Genomic DNA, 21995 nt, shown 5'->3' with positions numbered 1-21995 from the left:
CATCCAGTGTGATAATTTCATATGACGGGAAGTTACCTACTCCCATTTAAAATGTTAGTGCTTTTTAGTGGCCTGGTGTGCTCCAATAGCTTATCATTTAGCACCTGTGCCCCCGAGACAGGCTGCCGGAGGCTTTGAGGATATGTTGGAGGGAAGGAGAGAGGGAAGATGAGGGGTGAGTCGACCTGATTGTCTCCGTGCCTCAGGGGCCCTGTTGGCGAGAGGCAGATGCCACCATGCTCTGACACAACCATTGGCCTTGTCACTCTTCCAACACCATTAGAGACACAGACGCAGCAGTATGTACTCTCATTTGAGGCTAAACCAAATGCATCATGTATCAAATGAGTGAGCTACATACTTTATGTATTATAGAGCTGTATTGGAGTGTGTGACTGGGAATGTGAGTCGCCAAGTGCAGTAAAGATCAATTACATCGCATTACTTAATTCCCAGTTTTAGCATCGTCTTGGGGTCCATGCTTGCATGTGATTATCTGTATGTATATTACGTTTCCCATTGTGCCAGTGGAAAACTCACATGCTTACAGCAGACTCGAGCCAGGAAACACCTCTGCTCCTTTGTGCTCTGAAATGTCTGTTGCTAGGCAACATTGGCTTTCATCATGAAGACTCATAGTTCAGCAGAATAATGTCTCAATTACTGTTTTGATGACAGACATTAGAATGGTATAGCAACCAATTTATTGGTTCATAGCAAAAAATGAGTGCTAAGTTCTGAAGACTTTACACTTAACCCTTTCTTATCTGAAGTTAATCTTAGCTTCAGACGTCATGCCCACGGACCGCTGGCTGAACTTATGCATATGGCACACTTATCTGGAAATAATTCAGGAGTTTCGAAGTCGTCATCTTGGTTGAATTATACAGGATGTCTGTGAGACGTGTGTTGCGTTCTTTAACGGTCCGCCTGGACACAAATGCCGTGACGCTTGCTTTTTGACACAATAATAAATGCCTTAATCATTACATTTATTAGTTTCATTTGTTAAAAATAACTTATTTTTAATAGAGATTTTAATAGCAGAACTATTAATAATGTTTATTTATTGCTTTTGGACACATTAATAAATAGCAAAACTACTAATCATTCATAAGTTCACTCGCTTGCTCGCTCACTTTTTGCACACAAATAAATAGCCTAATCTTTGCATGTATTTATTTTATTAATAAAAATAACAATCGTTTTGCTATTACTATCTATAGAGAAACTCCCAAAACCAATAACGTTCATTCATTCATTCGATGCCTAATCATTACACTAAGGGTCCGTTTACACGACATCGTTTCCAACTAAAAACGTAAACGTTTTAATGCGTTTTGGCTGTTCATTTACACGACAACAGCATTTCGGGGGCCTGAAAACGCAAACTTTTGAAAATGGGTTTCAAAGTGCAAGTTTTTAAAAACACAGCGTCATCGTCTCCATGTACAAGACTAGAAAAACGTGAATTTGTGAAAACTGACGTCATGCGCATGCGTATTACGTGTTCAGTCTATAGGCGTGTTTCTTTACCAAGTGACATCCCCAACAACTGGCCTGAGAGAGCGTTTTAAGTCATTTTCGCAGATCCGTGTGAACAGGGATTGTTTTGACAATGGTGTTGTGAAAAATGCAAATAAAAAACTTTTCCATTTTTAGTACATCGTACATTAGTACATTATTTATTTGATCAATGAAATAAAAAAAATTCTCAAGATTTTAGTTTCAAAATTATTTCATTATTATTATTATTGAATAGTTTCGCTAATAAAATCTCTATGCATTGATAATCATGCCATGTTTGATTTAACCAGATAAATGCAGCAGGAGAAAGAATGCATGGTGTTGTGAAGTACTGTTAAACTCGATTCTTCAAACAGAAGCGATTGACAGTTGTAGAGCAATGCTTTCAGATGATGAGTTCTTGGCAATCCCTCTACAAGGGTGAACTCTGGTCTTTCCTGCTACATCAAAGCAGCTAATCCTGCCGTGGAAACTCCACTTCCTAATGCTAAATCGGGTCTTTGCACTCCTTTGCACATCTCCCTTGGAAGCAATTTCATGTTATTTTGAACAATTAAAACTCCAATGTCAGGTGTCAAAGCATGGCTCATAGCCCTCGCAGGGGGCAGCATGCGTCAGCAAAAACGTTCTCAACGGAGTTGTAGCAGGGCTGATCTGTTAATAGGTTTGATAGATTGCTGCTCAGCACGTGTGTGTATGTGTGTCAAGGAAATGCATTTGCATTATGCTTTTATAATTGGAACATGGAATATAAGTGTACTATTCTTGTGTATGTAAACAGTTAATCTACAAATGTCCATAATATCAGCATGTAAGGCTAATTCTTTGGGTAAATAAGGCCTTTAAGATATTTGATATTTGAAGCGAGCACTGTTGTATAGATTAGTGGAACATCTGTAGGGAACAGAGGAGAGGATATAACTGACTCTGAGTAGTAATGGGGACTCTAGTGTCTCATTCATCTTTGTTGGACTAAGTGGACTCAACGCTCTGAAGAGTCTGTGGCAGATGGAGAAAAGACAGAGACACATTGAGGTACTGCACGGTATGAACAGGGCCTTAATTGAGCGAATGAACAAGCTAATGCTCTGCGGCAGAAAATCGTTGTCTCTTGGCAAAACATGCTTAGCTTTCAACGTGTACAGCCTCTGTAAGTGGGAAATGTTTGGCACATTCCAATTATTCCTTATTGCCCTCTTAACTCCATGTCATGGCTCTTTGATTCTTAGTTTTGGTTGACTTATTGGTGATGGGTAAATTAATGACTTGGGGTGTAAAGACTGTCCAGTCAAGGCACTTCAAAAGCGATTTTGAAACTGGCCTGACATGCACTTGCCTTTTTACGTTATTTCTACCTGGTCTACTAGGACTGGGTGATATAATTCAAAATGATTTCGCTGGCAATATAAAATCACACAGCACATGCCAGTGATTTTACTGTGCTTTTTATTTGGCCATTACTTTTTCTAAAGATTTTGTCCTCTGCAATCCCTATCTCAAGATATCCAAGTATAAGATCATTTAGACAGATATTTGTAATACCATCTCAGATTTTAACTGTCAGAAGGGGCATTGGAGTTCAATTCCTTTTCATGAATCAGTTCAAACTTTCAGTGAATCAAGTAGCATTAAACTCTGATCTCAGTGTCTGAGTCATGCATTATGTTAAAAAAAGTTGAGAACCAATGCCTTAGTATGTTTTTTTTTATATTCGTTAATTTTATTACAAATTATTAGTTTGTAGTCTTAGTAGTGTTTTGAATGTAATTGGCGACAGCGTCTGTTTGATTGAATAAATATATGAACCCCAGCTAACAAAAATATGTTCTAAGAATGTTTCGCTAATGTTCCCATTACGTTATGAAAACGCCATTTCTGAATGTTTTTTAAACGTTCAAAGGTTTTTCTTGGTTATATGAACTTTAAGGGAACATTCCATTTTATCATTCTACAAGTATTATGGGAACGCTACATTTGAATGTTCTCTGAACATTCTGAAACAAGTTGTAAACATTTAAAAAATGTTAGATGAACTAAAGCGTTTCACAAAATAAGTTCCATGAACGATGTTTTTCTGCAGATGTCTTGAAAACATTATTAAAGACCAGATAACTGTGCACGAACATTCTATTAATGTTACTGGAAGAACATTTCTTCATAACTTTGAGAGTATGTTGAATGTTAACTAAAGTTCTGAGAAAATTCCGTTACCTGGGAAAAAATATCTGCCTTTTTAGAGCAAATATGTTAAGCCTATAAATATCCCGATATTTATTTAAGGCTATAGAATCTGAATGGTCCTGTCCTACTTTTTTTGTCATTCATGCTTTTGCTACAATCTAACACTAGCCCACTTGGATATCAACACATCAGGTTGACAAATCCAGCAACATTTTTAGATCTTGGCAGTTTCACCTCCACTGCGATGCATGTTTATCCATGTGTTTTGGTTAGAACCGCGTGTTGTGTTTGTGTCCCACAGCGAGTTTCTAATTTTGAACCTTGCTTTCCCTCAAGTTCACTCTTTATTTTTAGAGGAATTTGGATTTTTACACTTATCAGACAAGCAACAGTTCCTCGCAAACTTGTCTAACTTTACGCAGCTCCCTGGTGTAAAGCAGAGAGTGGCTCTTTTAGCACTTCAGCAGTCAGATGTCCCCAGTTTTGTCAGCGTTCCATCACAAGATTCCTTCCTCACTGATCCACAGAGACTTCTGATCTTGTAACAGAACTGCCGATTGAAGGAAGTTGACTCAAAAGAGAATATTCTGAGGAAATCTTAATGTTTTTATAGCCATCTGGCCTTTAAATTGCTTCTGAGGGTTTTTAATACTTCTAGCGAACTCTCCTTCCATTTTAGATGGAAAGCTGAACCTGGCAAATGCTTTTGGACTACGGCCCATGAAGCATCTGTACACAAATAAAGACACAAAATGTTTATTCTTCAAATTTCCACTAGAAAACCACTTAAGTAAAAAAACTTATGCGGCATTTAGTGTCTTAGAGTACATTACATTTAAATGATTTATGATATTTGCTTTACACATTGTATGTAAAATCTGAGATGGCTAAGAGGCTCATCGTGTATTTATGCAGAGCTGTAAGAGGCAGCAGAAAACTTACACCTCCATCTGCTCGCTAACTGTTCATACGTCTCTTTATTCTATTGTTTTATGTTTCGTAATGCTATGCTGCTGAAATTAAATGGTGTTATTTCTGTTGTGTTTTTATCTGGGAGATCATGCAGGACTAATTGTTAACAGTGAGGAAAACAAGGGACTGTGCATTCTAGATGAGACTCTCTTTGCTAATGTACTCATGTCGAGCTGTGGTTTTAAAGGCATTGATATCATGTAATCAAATAGTGGTTGTTGACCAGTGCCTGTTGAGCGGCAAAAATTTGGAACAACATGAGCGTGAATATATATGAGAGATTTTTCATGTTGGGGGTGAACTGTCCCTTTAAGAGAGTTCAGTGTGAGTTTTTACCTCAAACTCTCCTTTGTTTTCCCTAGAGGACTGCAGCTAACTTTACAGTTAAATTTTAAGTGCACTTGAGAAAGGAGCTTGTCTGGCATAAATACATTCACATTCCCCATAGACTCTTTCCCAAGTCCTTAGAATCACATTTCTGTCTTTTTTTTCACAGCTTTAGACTTTTACATGCAGAAGTTTGACAGATGGGCTTGTTTGAGGGATGAGGACATATCAGATGTGAGCTTCTCTGAAATATTGACAGAATTCAGGCTACCCTGTGTCAGATCCATCTCTGCCAATGTAGATCTGGAGAGATGGAAGTTAGCTAAATCTTAGTCGATTCTGTCCATCAGATTAGGCTATATAATTAGTTTATAATTAATAGTGTTAAATTATGCATTGAGGGTTTTATGGATGCTCCTGCCAGGGTCATCTTACACCTAGGGATGTATATTATTATATATTAGAATACGATTTTCCCAGTTATTTATTTATTTATTTGTTTGCTTGTTTGTATTTTTGGTGTATGCACTTTTTTCCTGGATGAAACTTATTTATGCAGCTTATGAATTCATTTTTAAGATCACTGACTCACTTAGTGTATGTATGTATGTCTGTATGCATGTATGCATGTATGCATGTATGTATGTATGTATTTTATGTGTGTATGTAGGTTTAGAATTTTTCACTTTTTAGTCTAATTCAGAAACATTTGTATGCAACTTCATTTATTTTCTTAAGTAAATATTTTAATTTATTTATTTATTTAGTTCACGTGTATTTTTTAAATTATTTAATTAATTATTTAATTGTAATATTATTATGAACATTCTAGTTTTAGACACCCCCCTCCCCCATGATTACACTGCAAATGTATTTATTTAGCATTACGTATCAACTTAAATGGCTAAACTGTGGCTTAAAACTGCCATGTTTAAATGGCCATGATGCTTTTGCCCCAACTCCACCATGATTCAAATTAAAGATGCAGGATTGCTTACTTTTTAAGGTATAATAGTTTTACCAAGTATTGTAGTTGCTCAAAATACCCATTGAAATAAGTCTCAAGATTGGGTAGAGAGCAAAATGTCCTTTCCTAATGATCGTACTGATGACTTCATATCAGGGACGTGTACAGACATTTTGAGGGGCAGTGGCCCAAGCCAAGAAAAAGGGCATAGACTAGAATGTCAAATGAATGTCGACACGATGGAGGAGCGAAGGGAACTCGGAGCGCGGCTGTTGTGCGGGTGAGAAATTGAAACCCTGGAGTGGATCTGGATTTCAGATGGATTTAAATCCACTCCGCTCATATACAGTACACTCCCTGCAAGAGGGGTATCTCAGCCCATGAGGGCAAAGGGGCAGTGGCTCGGGCCCCATAGCCACCCCACTGTCCCTGCTTCATATCATGAGGTGGTTTTTGCATTGGAGCAGGCTGGGCATTTTAGTGCAGTAGGACCAGAAGACCTAATTCTGAGAGGGTCTAAGCACAGGACCATGTCAGGACGTGTGACACTGGAGAATGTACGAGCCTGGGATGAAACATAGCTAATGCCAAGAGCTCTGAATTAAACATTGGACGGATGAAATACGGCTATTAGCCTGGCATGGCATTCATCCATATGGGCTCCTGAGACCCTGGAGAAAGGGCCACTAAACATTTAAAGGGCCTGCATGAACACATTTAGACTCACAGAGAAAGAAATATACTAATATTAATGGTTTGAAAGATTGCAAATGAATGAACAGATGGTCTGGAACTCACATATGAAAATATGTGCATTACATTATACAGTATATTGTTGGTCTGTAGGCCAGTACTAAAATGGATACTTGGTGCATCTAGTTTCTAGGATATGAATTTAGCTTTATTACTTCGCTGCTGGGTTTGCATGTCCTTGCAACATAATTTCCCTATAGTTCTGCATCCTGCATATACGGGATGCCCCCCTCATATTTTTCCATTACTTAGCACAAGATAAGTTTATACCCAAGCCTAGGAGCTTGACAAATCTGAGCGTGTTGCTTATTCAGCCCACCTCTGTCACTCTTTCAGGTGTGTTTGCTAGCATTAGTCTGCAAAATCAGCCTGGAAAAGCTGCAGAATCGCACACACATACATACACACGTCATCTTTTTTATGCCTCGTTCCTTTTTTCAAGCCTGTCAGAAGAGTGAAAGTACGGCTTTTTAGAGCATGAAGGCAGCCTCATGTGGGAATTCGGCTCCACATAAACACAACATAAAGAGTTGATGAGGTTTTGATCTCTCCGTTGCCTGTGAGTGAAACCCACCTACACTCCTCCTGCAATGGTGAAGGGGATCCACGTGAGAGAAAACGTGTGTCTGCTCATGGTGCGCAGTGGAAGCGGTTAAGGATCACACAGCATTTTTAAGCGCGTTTCTCACTTCAGATTCTGCCCATTGTAGGAGTTCACTTTGTTTTTCCAAATTAAACTTTATGAAATAATTTATAAGAACACGTTCCAGTGTTCCCATTTGTTGTTTATGGGGGCTTGTCTGGATATTACTGTCCACAAGACTCTTCATTTAATCTTTTATTACTGCTTTCTGGCAAAGAAAACATTTGCAATGTCTGTGACTTGCTACCTTCATTAACCCTTTTAATCCTGCAGGGATATAAAAGTTGGAGAAGGCTCTATGCTGTTTTTTTGTGAGTGTGTTTAAAAAAAAAACTGTACATATAGTTTTAGCTGCTATAGATTTAAAAAAAAATTGACATATAAGACAACTTTAGGAGGATCTTTTGACAACTTGCTGGATAATGTGTCTTGTGGTGGGTTGGCAGTTTTTTTTTTCTGAAGTGCACCTGGCAACTTCCTTATTATCTCAATCTTTTCATATAGGTTCCATATGGGAGTTTTTATGTAGAGACAGAAACAGTCAGCCAATCATTATTGTGTAATAAACCCTGACAGAATGACCAAAACTCCTGCTTACCAGGGAAAATAAGTAATTTAAAAATCAGTATTGCACGTTATATTTCATGCATGAATAAAGAGTCACACTAGCAACGTGTATTAGATTGATTGCCAATGGTCAAATATACAGTTTATTGACCATTTCGCAAAAATATTGGATAGCAAAATGTCTCAAGTGACCAGTGAGAAAGTATTCTACACTGTAAAAAAATATTTTCATGATTTGCTATCACAACTTTTTGTTTTATCTTTTGTCAAATCAACTTCGATAACTAATGTGTGAAGATAACATACTATTTTGAGTTTCTGTTTATTAAACCATTCTTCATTGTATTAACTCAAATTTTTAATAACAACGAACTCAAAATTTTAAGGCAACAAGGTAACTTGCTTTTTTAAGTTAAACCAAAACATTTTTACAGTGTAGAGAGCTGTGTGAATTAATTACATAGATAATATGAATAATTCTAGTTTCAGACATCTCTGGAAAAAATTAACGGGGCATTAATGGGTTAAGTAGAAAAACAATTAGTGGTACCCACACTTCCGTTCAAAAGCTTGGGCTGATTTCTTAAAAAGTCTCTTATGCTCACCAAGGCTGAATGTATCATGTATAGGCTATGTACATATATATATATGTACAGTCTTTTACTGTCGCTTTTCATTTAAAAAAAATGCAAATCTTAGTGCTGACCTCAAACTTTTGAACGACAATGTACTTATTGTACTTATGCATGTTTTATTATTAAATCCTATGTTGTGTATCATCCATTTTTTACATTGTTTTTGAGTGATTTTCCTCACATAGCCCACGACTTCAGTTCCACTAACTCTCCTCTGTGCCTCTTGTTCAGTGTATATAGATCAATGATGCCTGAGAGAAGTTAGCAGCATGCAATTAGTCTTCTGCCTTTCTGGGGGAAGAAGACACATTCTGTCTGTTTACATTATTCATGCAGAATACATTACAGTCTGAGCCCCTTTATGCAACTGGAGACGTTCATTATGGTCAAGAACTGTAAAATACTGTAAAACCAGTGTAGAGGCTTTATACCAGAAACTATTTCAGTGAACACAGAGTGTGTCGGGGGATACATTATTGAAGTTTATGACTTCTCATATATCTGCACACAGCACTAAGGCCGGTTATTTCATGATGCTGTGAAAGTGTGATCACATAAGAGGCCCGTATCCCACTGTAAATCCACTGAGCGTTTTCACTTGACGTCTTTTGTATTGCGTAATATCCTTATTCCGTTATGATGTCATAGGACGATATATGGTTTTATTGTTGACCATGATCAGAGTTTCTCCTGGCAGGAAACTTTCTTGTTTGATGGCGCATCGTCTTATTGTGTTTTGGCGACTTTAATGATGTCCCTTTGGGCCGTCCGCTGACAGTAATTGTGAAAAATGAGCTGGTTTCTGTCTGAGGCCACTTTGCTCAGACGGCACCCTGCATAGGCATTAGCATTCTTGTATTTCATTTAGATGTAAATGTGTGAGCTCGACCCCTGGATTGGTGTGTGCCATCTGCAGAACCCGCCACACCGACCCCATGATCAATTACTAGCAGTGAGCTAAAAGGATGAAGGAACTCGAGGTCATTTATTCCCCACAAGAAAAATAATGACAAACATAATGACAAAAGCACCTTTGGCCCAGTAACACATTTAGCTTTACTGACCTTGTTTACATGACAGAGAAAGTGATTTTAGCTTTTGAAATGTTATTTGTTAAAGCTGTAATAACTGAATTACGTGATCGCTTACATTAATGCGACAATTTATAACAATTTCATTTTCTTTCCCAAAACTACAGAGCCCCTAAAAAGACATTGGGATGGGGGAAAAAATGCATGAGAAGGAAAAATTATATGTTACTGCTTTAGAATACCATGGTTTGTGTTCCCCAAAGAAACTCGCCAAAGTAAAAAATGTTCCTGGAGCAACATATTTTGTCAATCTTGGAACACCATTCCTGTCTGAAAAGTTAGTCCTAGCCCTATCCCTACAACTAAACCTAATACTACCCATAACTTATCCATACAATCAGAGGGAAATGATAGGTGACGGACACTAATGTAAAGGCACCTATTTGTAAGCCTAAACCGTAAACTTGTCCCTCAAATCTGATTGGTTGATTGTAATGTTGTTCCAGGACCAATAAATATGGTGATCCATGAACATGCTGTACTTTGTGAAATCACATTCACCTTCTCAATTACGCACTTTTTTTGTTTTGTTTTACGAGGAAATGCAAAGGTTTTGTCAGCGAACAGAAAGTTTCTTGGGCTAACGCAAAATCATTTAAATTAGATTTTTCCTCCTATCTTATATTTTTTTTCCATCACCACGTCCATTTTGGGGCTCCATACAAGTAGTATTAAAGTATCAGTATTAATAACTAAGTTTGTTATTAATATTAATAACTACACTGTTAAAACTGTTACTTGAATCTAACTCAATAAAATTAAGACAACATTTTCCAACTACTTTTTGTAAGTTTATTGAACTAACTGATATTTTGAGTAAGGACAACCTAATATTTTCGAATTAATAAAAAAACATATTATTAAGTAGCATTTTAAGAAAAACCCAATAAATTAAGTACAATCAAAGTAAAAAAACAGATCTACATTTTATACAGACTTAATTAAATTAGGTAAAATTTAAATGAAAAAATACTTGTTAATGTCTTCTGTTTTATTAGTTTTAACCAATTTGCTCTTGGTTTTGAAAGTGTAAACTCAAATAATTAATTCAGACTGTTAATTTTCAACATTTATTAACAGTACCAATTAGCTGCACAATGTAAACAATCAGTAACATCTGAATCAGCCAATAAAGTGCTTCAGTGTTTTTACGGTGTACATATTAAAACAGTTTAATATTTCTAAACAGTTGAAATTAGCTGGACAGTATAAAGTAACATCTGTACTCATGCATTAAAACAATCATGAACTGCTGTTTTGTAAAACACCTTCACAGTAGTGTGTACATTTTTTTAATATAATAATATATAAACATTTTAACACTAACTTACTTTACAGGTCACAAGCATGAGCATCTGACCTACAGTACAACTTAGCATTATACAATAACATGACACCTTCACATAGATTGTTATTTAGAAACATTTTTACTCAAATATTCCACTGATCCCACCAACTGACCAGTTTTGAAAGAGCATTTTCACTTTATTTTTCAAAGTCATGAACTTTGGGCTTGGTTTTGGGCGCAGTGTGTCAAGTCCCACGAAAAGTCTTTGGAACACCTCAAATGTTTTGCAAAGCTTTGGTGGATACTCGAGATTAAGGGCATATGTCAACCCAAGCAGTAAGCAGCATGCTCTGGCCAGATTTCCGAGATTAGAAAGGACTGGAATTCCCTCAAGGATGATTCCTACTGCATCTGGCTCACGGCAGACATAAATGCTGAAATTTTTCATTTTCAGGTCATCATGAACAGTTGTCTCTACAGCCCCCTTTGAGATAAAACAAATATATATAAGACAATCTGATTTGTTTATGAAAAACAAATACTCTACCATTACCAGCCAAATGTTGGTTCAGTTAGTTTACATTAACAGTCAGCACAATTTAAACCTGTTCACCAGACTGAGCCAATACTTACACAGTAATCAGAGATGAGCTCCTGTGCACTCTCTCCCATATATTCAAAGAGGCATCTCAGAGTGACATCTCTCTTTTTTACAGCAGTGGCACTTGGGTCCTAGTTAACAGAACAAAAATGAATAAATTATTTTTGTTGATAAATTCACTCCTTTTCATTGTGATATCCAGGGTTTTGACACAGAGGACAGGTAAATGAAAGACTTACTTCTGGTGAATTGTGGGATTTAGCTTCTGGATGGTCTCTTGAGAGGTGAGAGCGGAAGGAACTCCAGGATTTAAAAGAACATGGACAATCTATATGAATACAAGGCAAGGAATGGCTGTGTCCAAAGGTCCCATGACACAGTCTATAATGTTTAAAAATGTCCCTCTTTCTTTGTACCACAGTACGGCACAATTTACAGGGCCATCCCATCTGTTAAGAGGGAAAAGAAAAAACAAATATTAGTCATACAACTATAATGCAAGCCCTTTAAAAAAAAAAACTTAAAATACAAGTGAAGATTAGCCTTCCGAACAAGATAAGCTTTAGTTCAACTAATTTAGTTAAATTGTAATGCATTAATCTACATTTTTTTCTAAAATGTTTCCATTTACAAACCCATAATATTCCTGTAGATAATCTATCAACCTGTTAATATGAATATTTATTTTAAGTTTGACCATGCAATACAGACACAGATTTAGCATTGTGACAAAATTATATCTTTAAAAAAACACTTCTAAAGTAGAACAGTCTATTAATGATTATTCAGTCTTTAACTAACATAGCCTACATGATTCTTTATTCTTTCAAGCAGACATATTTGTATAAACTAAATACAAGTAATCCTTATAAAAGCTATTAAAGAGCAATGAATGCTTTTCTATTTTTATTATGTTGTTTGAATAGGGATGTTCGCCGTGACGTCACGACGCGCTCTGGTTGGCAGAAGAAAAGTAATGACCGCTTAAAGCGCAGCGCAAACACAGAAGAAAAATGGTTGTATCGTGCTTTGTGATCGGCTGTGTTAACAGGTTCGATAAGAGTAATAACCCCAAGAGCTTCTACCGCGTACCTAAACAGCCTGAATCAAGAAAGAAAGCTTTGAATTTCTGCAATTAGGCGTCTATACCCAGCGGAAAACAATGGGAGCCAGCGGACCAAGATCGCGTCTGCTACCTACATTTTGCGTTAAAAATGAAAACTAATTTTGTAAATAAATGTTAGTAGGTTCTATCGCATTGATGGGTTAATTAATGAATGAATAACTGTACAAAATACCGCGGAAGACGTGTCAAACAAAGTGTTTGTTTACATAACTTTTTGTGCATGCTGTGACTGAGCAATGGAAGTATAATAACACTGACATACCCTTATAAATTAAGGGCAAATTATTGTATTTTCATTCATACATTTTACTTATATGTTAACCAATGTTATATATCAGAGGTAAGATAATTTTGATTCAAAATATAGCCCATGGATAAATTACACCTGTATTTTTACTCTAGTTGTAACATATTTACCAGTTATCCTTATAGTTACAACAAGTAATATTCGTAATTATTACTTAATTTATAGGCATCTAAAGATTTGCACGCTTTCATCGACTCTCTGGTAAACTTAGATGGCGTGTCGATGAGATAGAGGTAGATGTCGCCGAATGTCAAATCTGGCCATGTGTCCGGGCTTTTGCTCCAATTCTCACTCAGGTGATATTGATCAGGCAGATAACATGAACCCTGGTTATATAAAAGCTTAACCTTATATCTCTTTTTTGGTTCTTCGGACAAATAATTAGCATATGCTGACAAAACACAGGTAGACTGCTGCGAGTCTGCGACACGTTTTGGTTCTTTCTGCCAACCAGTTCGCGACCACGCCCATATCGTGACGTCACATTTGACTCCGGCGAACATCCCTATAATATTAAGTGAAGTATACACTAAGAAATAATGTTGTGTGTTTTTAATCCATTCATGAAAGAGTTAAATTCAGTCCTTGCGGGCTGTATAACGTTAAGTTAGCTGTCTATATGCAGGGCTGCACGTGAGCGCACAGAAAAACCTCTTTTGCGTCGTCACTCTTATTCAGATCTATATTTCTGCTCTTCTCTTTCTCCCAGACGTTTACATTTTTGAACGATTGACATGCATCAAGCGCATGCTCCTGTTCAGTCAGGTAACGTTAACGCTAGCAGCTACGTTACAAAATGTAGGCCTAACATTACGCATCTACCACAAACGCAAATCAGTTCTGAATGGATCTCTTCCCTAATAGTTTCTCCCTAACATTAACGTTTTTATTCGCCATTATTTGTAGGTTTTAATTTAGTTATGGTCTCGTTTTTGTCTGTGAAAAAATGTTTGAAAAATGAAATTAACACTGCACTCTCAGTTCACTGGCAAACTTACAAACACATTTGAAAAATTTAACTATCACACAAAGACAACATTACTTATACAACGCACACACATCGCTTTATACACTAACAGTTAACGTTAACATTATGTGGCTCAAGTTAGCTGCTACTTTCGAGCTGTTTGAGAGCACATTAAAAATGGCGACCAACGGTCGCAAAAGTTTGTAAGAAACAGAGCAATGGTTTTGCAGATTGTACAACATAAACACGTTAATTAGGCTAACATCTAACTTTAAAAATACAAAAAGTTACTTACATGGCTCAGTGTTCGAATAAGCTTCTGTCCTGGTCTGGTCCTGGAACGAGAGTGAAGGATTTGCCCGCTCGCTTGAACTTTCCGCTGCTGCAGGTGGGCGGGGTCGTTTTTTTACGTCTGATATAAACTTTTAAAATGAGTTTTGTAAAATCAATTTATGGTGAAGTCCAATGAACCTAATTTTATTATAGAAAATATTAAGTTACGAAAATATTCACACTTTTTACTTATCAATAACTCAAAAAAACAAATAAATAAAAATAAATTAATTTAATGGAATAAATATAGTTTAAAAAAATAAGTCTCATGGACAATAGCACTGAGCGACTTTTTACAGTGTATGTTTTTAATAATCTTAGAAAAAAAGGTTCAGTGAGGTTCTAAATAGAATCCTAGGGTTCTTGACTCAATTTTAAAGAACCTTTTATGCTCAAAATATAATATAGTTTACGTGGAAATGTCTTAAATTATTGCATAATACTTTAGCTTTTAACCGGTTATTTACAATTTTCTAGTGATAAAGTGCGTTTACAAGCTTTTTAATTCATTACATTTAATCACAAGAAAAAGTTAATTAAAATTATTACAACTAAATCCATAATATAGGAACCCCTGTATTAAGCTCATGACACAACACTTTCATTGAGAAGAAGGACATCATTTATACAACAGATATATATATATCATTAAAATTAGCAGTAGTTCTGCTTTTTCTAACTCTATCGCTCACCTTAGCAACATTGTTGAAAATACATCTGCCGATAGCTTGGATGTGGTATCTAGGCTGCAGTAATGTAATTTGTTTATATTCAGGACATATATTCTGTGACTGCGTGTATTTTCTGTGTACTGTTCCTTAACTTCTGCTTCCCACATGGTTCGAGAGGGCCAGCATGTTGGTAATCCTGCTGAACTGCGTTACTCTGGGGATGTTTCACCCTTGTGAGGACAGCCACTGTGACACAGAGCGATGCGAGATACTGCAGGTAAGTCTCATACTTAAAATACATCACCTTTTGTAACCACATGTGCTTAACCCTTGTGCATTGTTCAAATTCCCATCCTTTCGTTATGTTCGTGGCTGAAAACAGCCACTACTTTAAACTGCTGTAAATATTGATCAGATAAATATTTTTTTGCCATTTTTTTTGCATAAATCTATTAATCAACCTCAGTCCTGTTCAAAACTACTAAATGTTTTTAAAAAAATCAAGATTTTAACTCTTTAATTGCCAAATTCATAAATTATGTAACTGATTTGGGAGGGAAAAAAACACAAAATTACTTATTTTCAATATAAAATGTGATTGTGGACTGGATTTTTTTTTACCTTTTATCACAGTCTTGGACATGTCAAAGATTAGAAACAACATTGGTTTTGATGCATTGTTAGTTTTTGTGCAGCATCAGATTTTAACTTTTTCTCCCTCATTTACTGTTCGTGGCTGTTTTTGCCCCATTGACTTCCATTATAACCACATTTTTTGATTGCAAAGCCATGACACCATAAAATCATGCATTTTTGATTGTTGGTGGTTTTCCCTGTTGGGAAGAGGTAAAATTTGTAATTTTTACTGTTGATAACCAGGTGGCACAATTAACCCTTTATATAGGCCTGTACAAAAAAAAGCTTAGTTTCTGGCTTTTACATGGAGTTATATGGAGTATAATAGCATAATAAAGTGTGTGTGTGTGTGTGTGTGTGTGTGTGTGTGTGTGTGTGTGTGTGTGTGTGTGTGTGTGTGTGTGTGTGTGTGTGTGTGTGTGTGTGTGTGTGTGTGAGAGAACTTGATGCGTCTGAGAAAATCAAAATATGCACCTCAGCTCTCAGAACTACATGGAGTAAACAAAAACAAAGTAAGTGTATTTATGCATCTGCCTTTTGATGGTGAGAAATGCAGACTAAACAAAAACTAAGCAAGTGGATTTGAACACTTGCATGCAAGCCTGCTGGTCATTTGATGGTGAGAAGAGCAGCAAGCAACATGAGAAAGGGCTTGACTTGTAGTGAAGTTCTAGAGATGATCATGCAGCCTGACCCCTCCAGCGAGCTGCAGGATGTATTGTCTTCTCCCTCTGACACCACAGACTCAGGAGAGTCAGACCATGATTTGGATGTGGCACCCTCATCATCCTCTCTAGCTTCCACTGAAGGCGAGGAGGATTCGGAAGATCCTGGGTCTGGGTGGATTGTGAGAAACGGTGAAGTTTGGTTTTCCACCAACGCGGAGACAACTCCCTTTCTTCAGCCTGCCAGAGGCGTGACTTCATGGCCGACGCGCTATGCCATCGCAAGGGTCCAGAACATTGATTCTGTGTTCAATCTGTTTTTTACGGGTGCCGCACAATGAGAAACTGGACCGGGGTGGACTCCACAGATCTCCGTGCCTACATGGGGCTACTGATTTTGGCCGGCGTCTACAGGTCCAGAGGGGAGTCCACACGTTGCCTGTGGGATGATCGCAGTGGTCGTGCGATTTTTAGAGCCACCATGTCCCTCTCAAGATTCAAGAAATCAGCAGAGCTCTGCGTTTTGGAGGTTGGTCATGCTGACAATGAGGTCAATCATCTCGTTGGCCCTGGAGTCACGCCTCTGGCAGGCTGAAGAAAGGGAGTTGTCTCCGCGTTGGTGGAAAACCACACTTCGCCGTTTCTCCCAATCCACCCAGACCCAGGATCTTCCGAATCCCCCTCGCCTTCAGTGGAAGCTAGAGAGGATGATGAGGGTGCCACATCCAAATCAGGATCTGCCTCTCCTGAGTCTGTGGTGTCAGAGGGAGAAGACAATACATCCTGCCGCTCGCTGGAGGGGTCAGGCTGCATGATCATCTCTAGAACTTCACTGCAAGTCAAGCCCTTTCTCATGTTGCTTGCTGCTCTTCTCACCATCAAATGACCAGCAGGCTTGCATGCAAGTGTTCAAATCCACTTGCTTAGTTTTTGTTTAGTCTGCATTTCTCACCATCAAAAGGCAGATGCATAAATACACTTACTTTGTTTTTGTTTACTCCATGTAGTTCTGAGAGCTGAGGTGCATATTTTGATTTTCTCAGACGCATCAAGGTGAGTTCTCTCTCTCACACACACACACACACACACACACACACACACACACACACACACACACACACACACACACACACACACACACACACACACACACACACACACACACACACACACACACACACACACACACACACACAATTATGCTATTATACTCCATATAACTCCATGTAAAAGCCAGAAACTAAGCTTTTTTTTGCACAGGCCTATCTAAAGGGTTAATTGTGCCACCTGGTTATCAACAGTAAAAATTTAAATTTTTACCTCTTCCCAACAGGGAAAACCACCAACAATCAAAAATGCATGATTTTATGGTGTCATGGCTTTGCAATCAAAAAATTTGGTTATAATGGAAGTCAATGGGGCAAAAACAGCCACGAACAGTAAATGAGGGAGAAAAAGTTAAAATCTGATGCTGCACAAAAACTAACAATGCATCAAAACCAATGTTGTTTCTAATCTTTGACATGTCCAAGACTGTGATAAAAGGTAAAAAAAAATCCAGTCCACAATCACATTTTATATTGAAAATAAGTAATTTTGTGTTTTTTCCCCTCCCAAATCAGTTACATAATTTATGAATTTGGCAATTAAAGAGTTAAAATCTTGATTTTTTTTAAAACATTTAGTAGTTTTGAACAGGACTGAGGTTGATTAATAGATTTATGCAAAAAAAATGGCAAAAAAATATTTATCTGATCAATTTTTACAGCAGTTTAAAGTAGTGGCTGTTTTCAGCCACGAACATAACGAAAGGGTAGTGAATTTGCCCAGAGTGTACTGTTGAGTTTTTGAAAATTTTCAAAGCATTTTCCTAAAATATGTGTAAAAATAAGCTTTGTCACCAAAAATCATTCCATTTGCTGAAACACGGAAAAAGTTATGGCCAAAATAAGACTCAAAAATACCCCATAGTGGCTGAAAACAGCCACAACAGCACATAAGGGTTAAAATAGATCGAAGACTAGATGGAAAACAAATTAAACATGTAATTGGACACAGATTTGAAGTTAGTGTTGAAATGAAATCAAACAACTGTTACAACTCAAAAACGCGAGGTTATTTTCGGGCGTTTGTCATCATCTCTCGTGGAGCGCTGGGTTTCTCTAGATATCCTGAAGCATGTTGTGTTGACTGACTTCCAAAAGACACAGGAATGCCCAAAACCACATGTGGTGATAGGCAACTAAAAGATCCTCGCCTGTAATTCAAAGCAGATTATCACAGGAAAGACACTGCTCTGGTTTATCGTTGACTTGGAAACATGGCTCAGGGACTTTGATTTCAATCTGCTAAATTCCTTTTGCTTTGTTTAACAGATGAGTGTTTTGCCCTAAGGATATCAGAGAGCTATCCTCTCTTTTCCGCTTTGTATCCTCTGCTACGAATGTCTTTTATCATTTAGGGACCCAGCAACACATTCACTTTATTCTCCATAGAAGACATTGGTATTGCATATAAATTATATAAATATTGGGGATATTAGCAGAGGAAATTGGTATTTAATATACTGAATGTGTATATGTAAACTACAGTTAAAAGTTTGGAGTCAGTAATATTTGTTATGTTTTTGAAAGTCTCTTATTCTCACCACGGCTGCATTTATTTGATAAAAAAATGTAAATAAATGAATAAAATAATTTAAAATGAAAACCAGTTTTTCAATTATGATAATATTTTCCGAATTTTATGAATTTGTGCATTAAGTAAATGCATCCTTGGTGAATATAAGACTTCTATCAAAAGGATAACAATCACTCCAAACTTTTGTAATGATAGTGTTTAAAACAATTTATTATCCTTTTTTTGTGTGCTGAAATTTAAAAAAAATTCTGTAGTGCCTCATCTTCATTTACCTGATGTCTCATTAAAAATAAAAAAAAATAATGTTTTTTTTAATGTATTTTATGCTATCATGTGAAGAAAATTCTAACTTTCCAAAACTTTTTTCCCCCTGGCTTTTAGAAAGTTATATAACACTTTCAATCTCTCTTTCTTTCTCAATGTGATTCCTCTAATGCTATGGGGGTGTCATAAGCATTTGGAGGGCTATATAAAAACAAATGAGCCTGAAATGGCCCGGCCCTAGAGAGGATTTAACCACATTAAATGAAGTGCTTAAAACGCGACTTCAAAGCCACTCATCCAGGCTGTCATTGAAATCAGGCACTTCAGAATACAATGTGACTGATTGTGACATGAGGTGAATCACCTCTTATTTCTGAGTTATTAAGCTAATGGTTGCTGTAATGAATGATACTAATCTGTGATCTTTACATTCTGACAGCGGGTCAAGTTCACTGTACAGAGTGCCCGTGAGACGTGATTATAATATTCTTTTCAAAGGCATACTGTCACATAAATCATATATCAGCTGTACGGTGACTTGCCTCTAGACTGGATTTTTAAATCAATATTGACATACTCTTGGCAAATTACCTGAAGAAATAATTGTCTAGTGCACATAATCTCTCAAAAGGCTATTATATTTTGTATCTGTGGTAGTGTTCTTGTGTGTGTGTATTCATATAAATAGATTCATTTATCTTTTACGGGTAATCTCTCAGCTAAATTTGGTGTGCAATTAATTTGATTAATAGATCAAGTCATTATTGTGTTAAATGAGAAAAGCATCAAATAGACATTACAAAAAGTAGCTTTAGAAATAAATATTTTATTTGGTTCAACATCAAATTTACTACACACATTTTTAGGCTACTGTGACCATTTTTTTTTCTCAGAGGCTACATCTGAATTTGTATTTATATATTTACAGACAAAAACAGTTTTGTTGCCAAAATTCTTCTAAATATCTTTTTATGTTCCACAAAAGAAAGAAAGGTTTGAAACAACATGAGGGTGAGTAAATGTAAATAAACCTAATTTTGATTTTTGGGCAAACTATCCCCAAAACATGTAAGTATTTTTTTTAAATTAAATTAAACTCTAAATAAGAAACGGAAATTGCCAGTAGGTGACGGTAAATGTCTAAATGAGTAAGTCATTGATACTGAATCTGGAACCGTATACTCTTACTACTTTTCCCATATCTTTCTATATCAGAAATAGTAGGAGCAGTATGCGGTCCGGAAAATATGGGATTTAGAGGAACTTTCTTGCTAAGAGTTTCCAGGAACCATCATATTTTACTCTCTAACATGCCTGGGTGAGATTGCTTTCTTTCCATGGATAATGCCAAGGTTTCATTTGAATTTAATGGGCACAGATCAATTTCTTTGTTTGATTTTTATTTTGTAAACTTGTATTTTTCTGAATGATAGCGTAGCCCAGCTAAACCCCAGAGCGTTTGGATCGTTCCCCTCCCCGTTTCTCATCGGAAAATAAATGGCCTGGGCCGTTTCATCTTTGAGATCTGAGATTTTGTAACGATTATCTTCTCCAACTGCTCTATCAAATCACTCTCCCTCTTGCCATATGGAAATTAGTGCGCTTTGCCAGAAATAAGATTGGAAACCTGGTCATCAGGAAATTTACAAAGACGTACAATCAGCTCCCATCTCTGTCAGGGAGACACGCCTGGGCTCCATAACTGACGTGACTCAGGTTAGCCCTCGGCATGAGCTCGAAAAGAACGCCTTTGGTGGAATAATGGAATTCAGGGAAATACAATAAAGCCGGGGAGCATGCCTGCCGTCTCTCTCTTTCTCTCTGTGCCCCTTCTCTTCTGCCCACACAACACATTATCATTTATTTCTTCAGTGCTTTCCTCTTTCCTTTTTTTTTTTTGTCTGCAGTTTTGGCAGTTTCTATTTCCGGTCATTATGTAGTCACATATAATATAATTCATATAACACATATAATTCTAAACTCAGATGACATTCTTTTTCCTGTATAACCAAAAAAAAAAAATGTCTTAGTGTTTTCTTCTTCTTACAATGATAGTCAATTTAGTCCAGTGTTGTTTGAATCCACTTTCATTGTGTTGCCAAAAACAATCTTTAAAACATCTACTTTAATATTTCGCATACACACAAAAAAAGAAAGTTTGGAACAACATGAGTGTGAGTAAATGATGCCAGGCTTTTCATCAGTGGGTGAACTAATCTTTTAAGTACCTAATTGCAGCATTAGGATGCTCGTGTGTGTTGTTATGCAAGCTTTAGTTGAGTAGAGAGTGCAGGTAAGTTTCTGGGGCAGAAAATGAGTAGTATCACGTTTAAGGGGAGAGTCATGCATGAAGTACTGTGATGTTAGCAGAGCCCTGTGTTTAACAATACAGATTTAATTGCCATAACCTTATTTATATCTCTCCTGTTCTTTAATTTTACTACTCCCTGTCAGGGTGTTTGTGGATGATGAGATTCTAATGCATGGTTTGAACTACATATCTCTTGTACAGTACAGTATGATCTGTTCTGGCTTCATTTTTAGCATTCTCTCCAGGTAAAGTGAGCATATGTTGTTCTTTTTATCAGTTGTGATAAAAAGGGAATAACTCTGGAATACCATTTGCCTTGGATTCAAATAATGACACTGGTGGTTCATTGCTTACAAGAGGCATGATACAATGAGTGCAATAAAAACACGAGTTTGAATGTTGTCAAATGTACCTTATGGACAAAGTCTGTAGAAACAATAGAAGTTCTGTTGTCGTTTACCCTCATATAATTCCAAAAGTTGACGAATGTCTACGTTCACACTTTAACATGCATTCTGTATCC

General features: G+C 36.8%; 2 protein-coding genes across 2 annotated transcripts in view; one reads left to right on the top strand and one right to left on the bottom strand.

The window, feature by feature from the left end:
* Positions 1-10973: 10973 nt before the first annotated feature.
* LOC306989260 (uncharacterized protein) lies at positions 10974-14350 on the bottom strand. Its single transcript, XM_079594784.1, has 4 exons — positions 14248-14350; positions 11792-12001; positions 11585-11683; positions 10974-11435 (listed from the first exon to the last, which is right to left on the bottom strand). Exons 2-4 carry the CDS (start codon positions 11999-12001, stop codon positions 11091-11093), a joined length of 654 nt encoding a protein of 217 aa, XP_079450910.1. The 5' UTR covers positions 14248-14350; the 3' UTR covers positions 10974-11090.
* Positions 14351-15125: 775 nt separating this feature from the next.
* cacna1g (calcium channel, voltage-dependent, T type, alpha 1G subunit) overlaps positions 15126-21995 on the top strand; it is a 123918-nt gene continuing 117048 nt past the window's right edge. Inside the window, exon 1 of the mRNA XM_079594783.1 lies at positions 15126-15233. Coding sequence (XP_079450909.1) covers positions 15141-15233 — 93 coding nt within the window. The 5' untranslated portion in view covers positions 15126-15140. The remainder of the gene's footprint in view (positions 15234-21995) is intronic.

Source organism: Phoxinus phoxinus, assembly GCF_949152265.1.
Source record: "Phoxinus phoxinus genome assembly, chromosome: 21".
NCBI lineage: Eukaryota > Metazoa > Chordata > Actinopteri > Cypriniformes > Leuciscidae > Phoxinus > Phoxinus phoxinus.
Note: the sequence above shows the minus strand (reverse complement) of the source record. Positions and strands in the feature narration are given on the sequence as shown.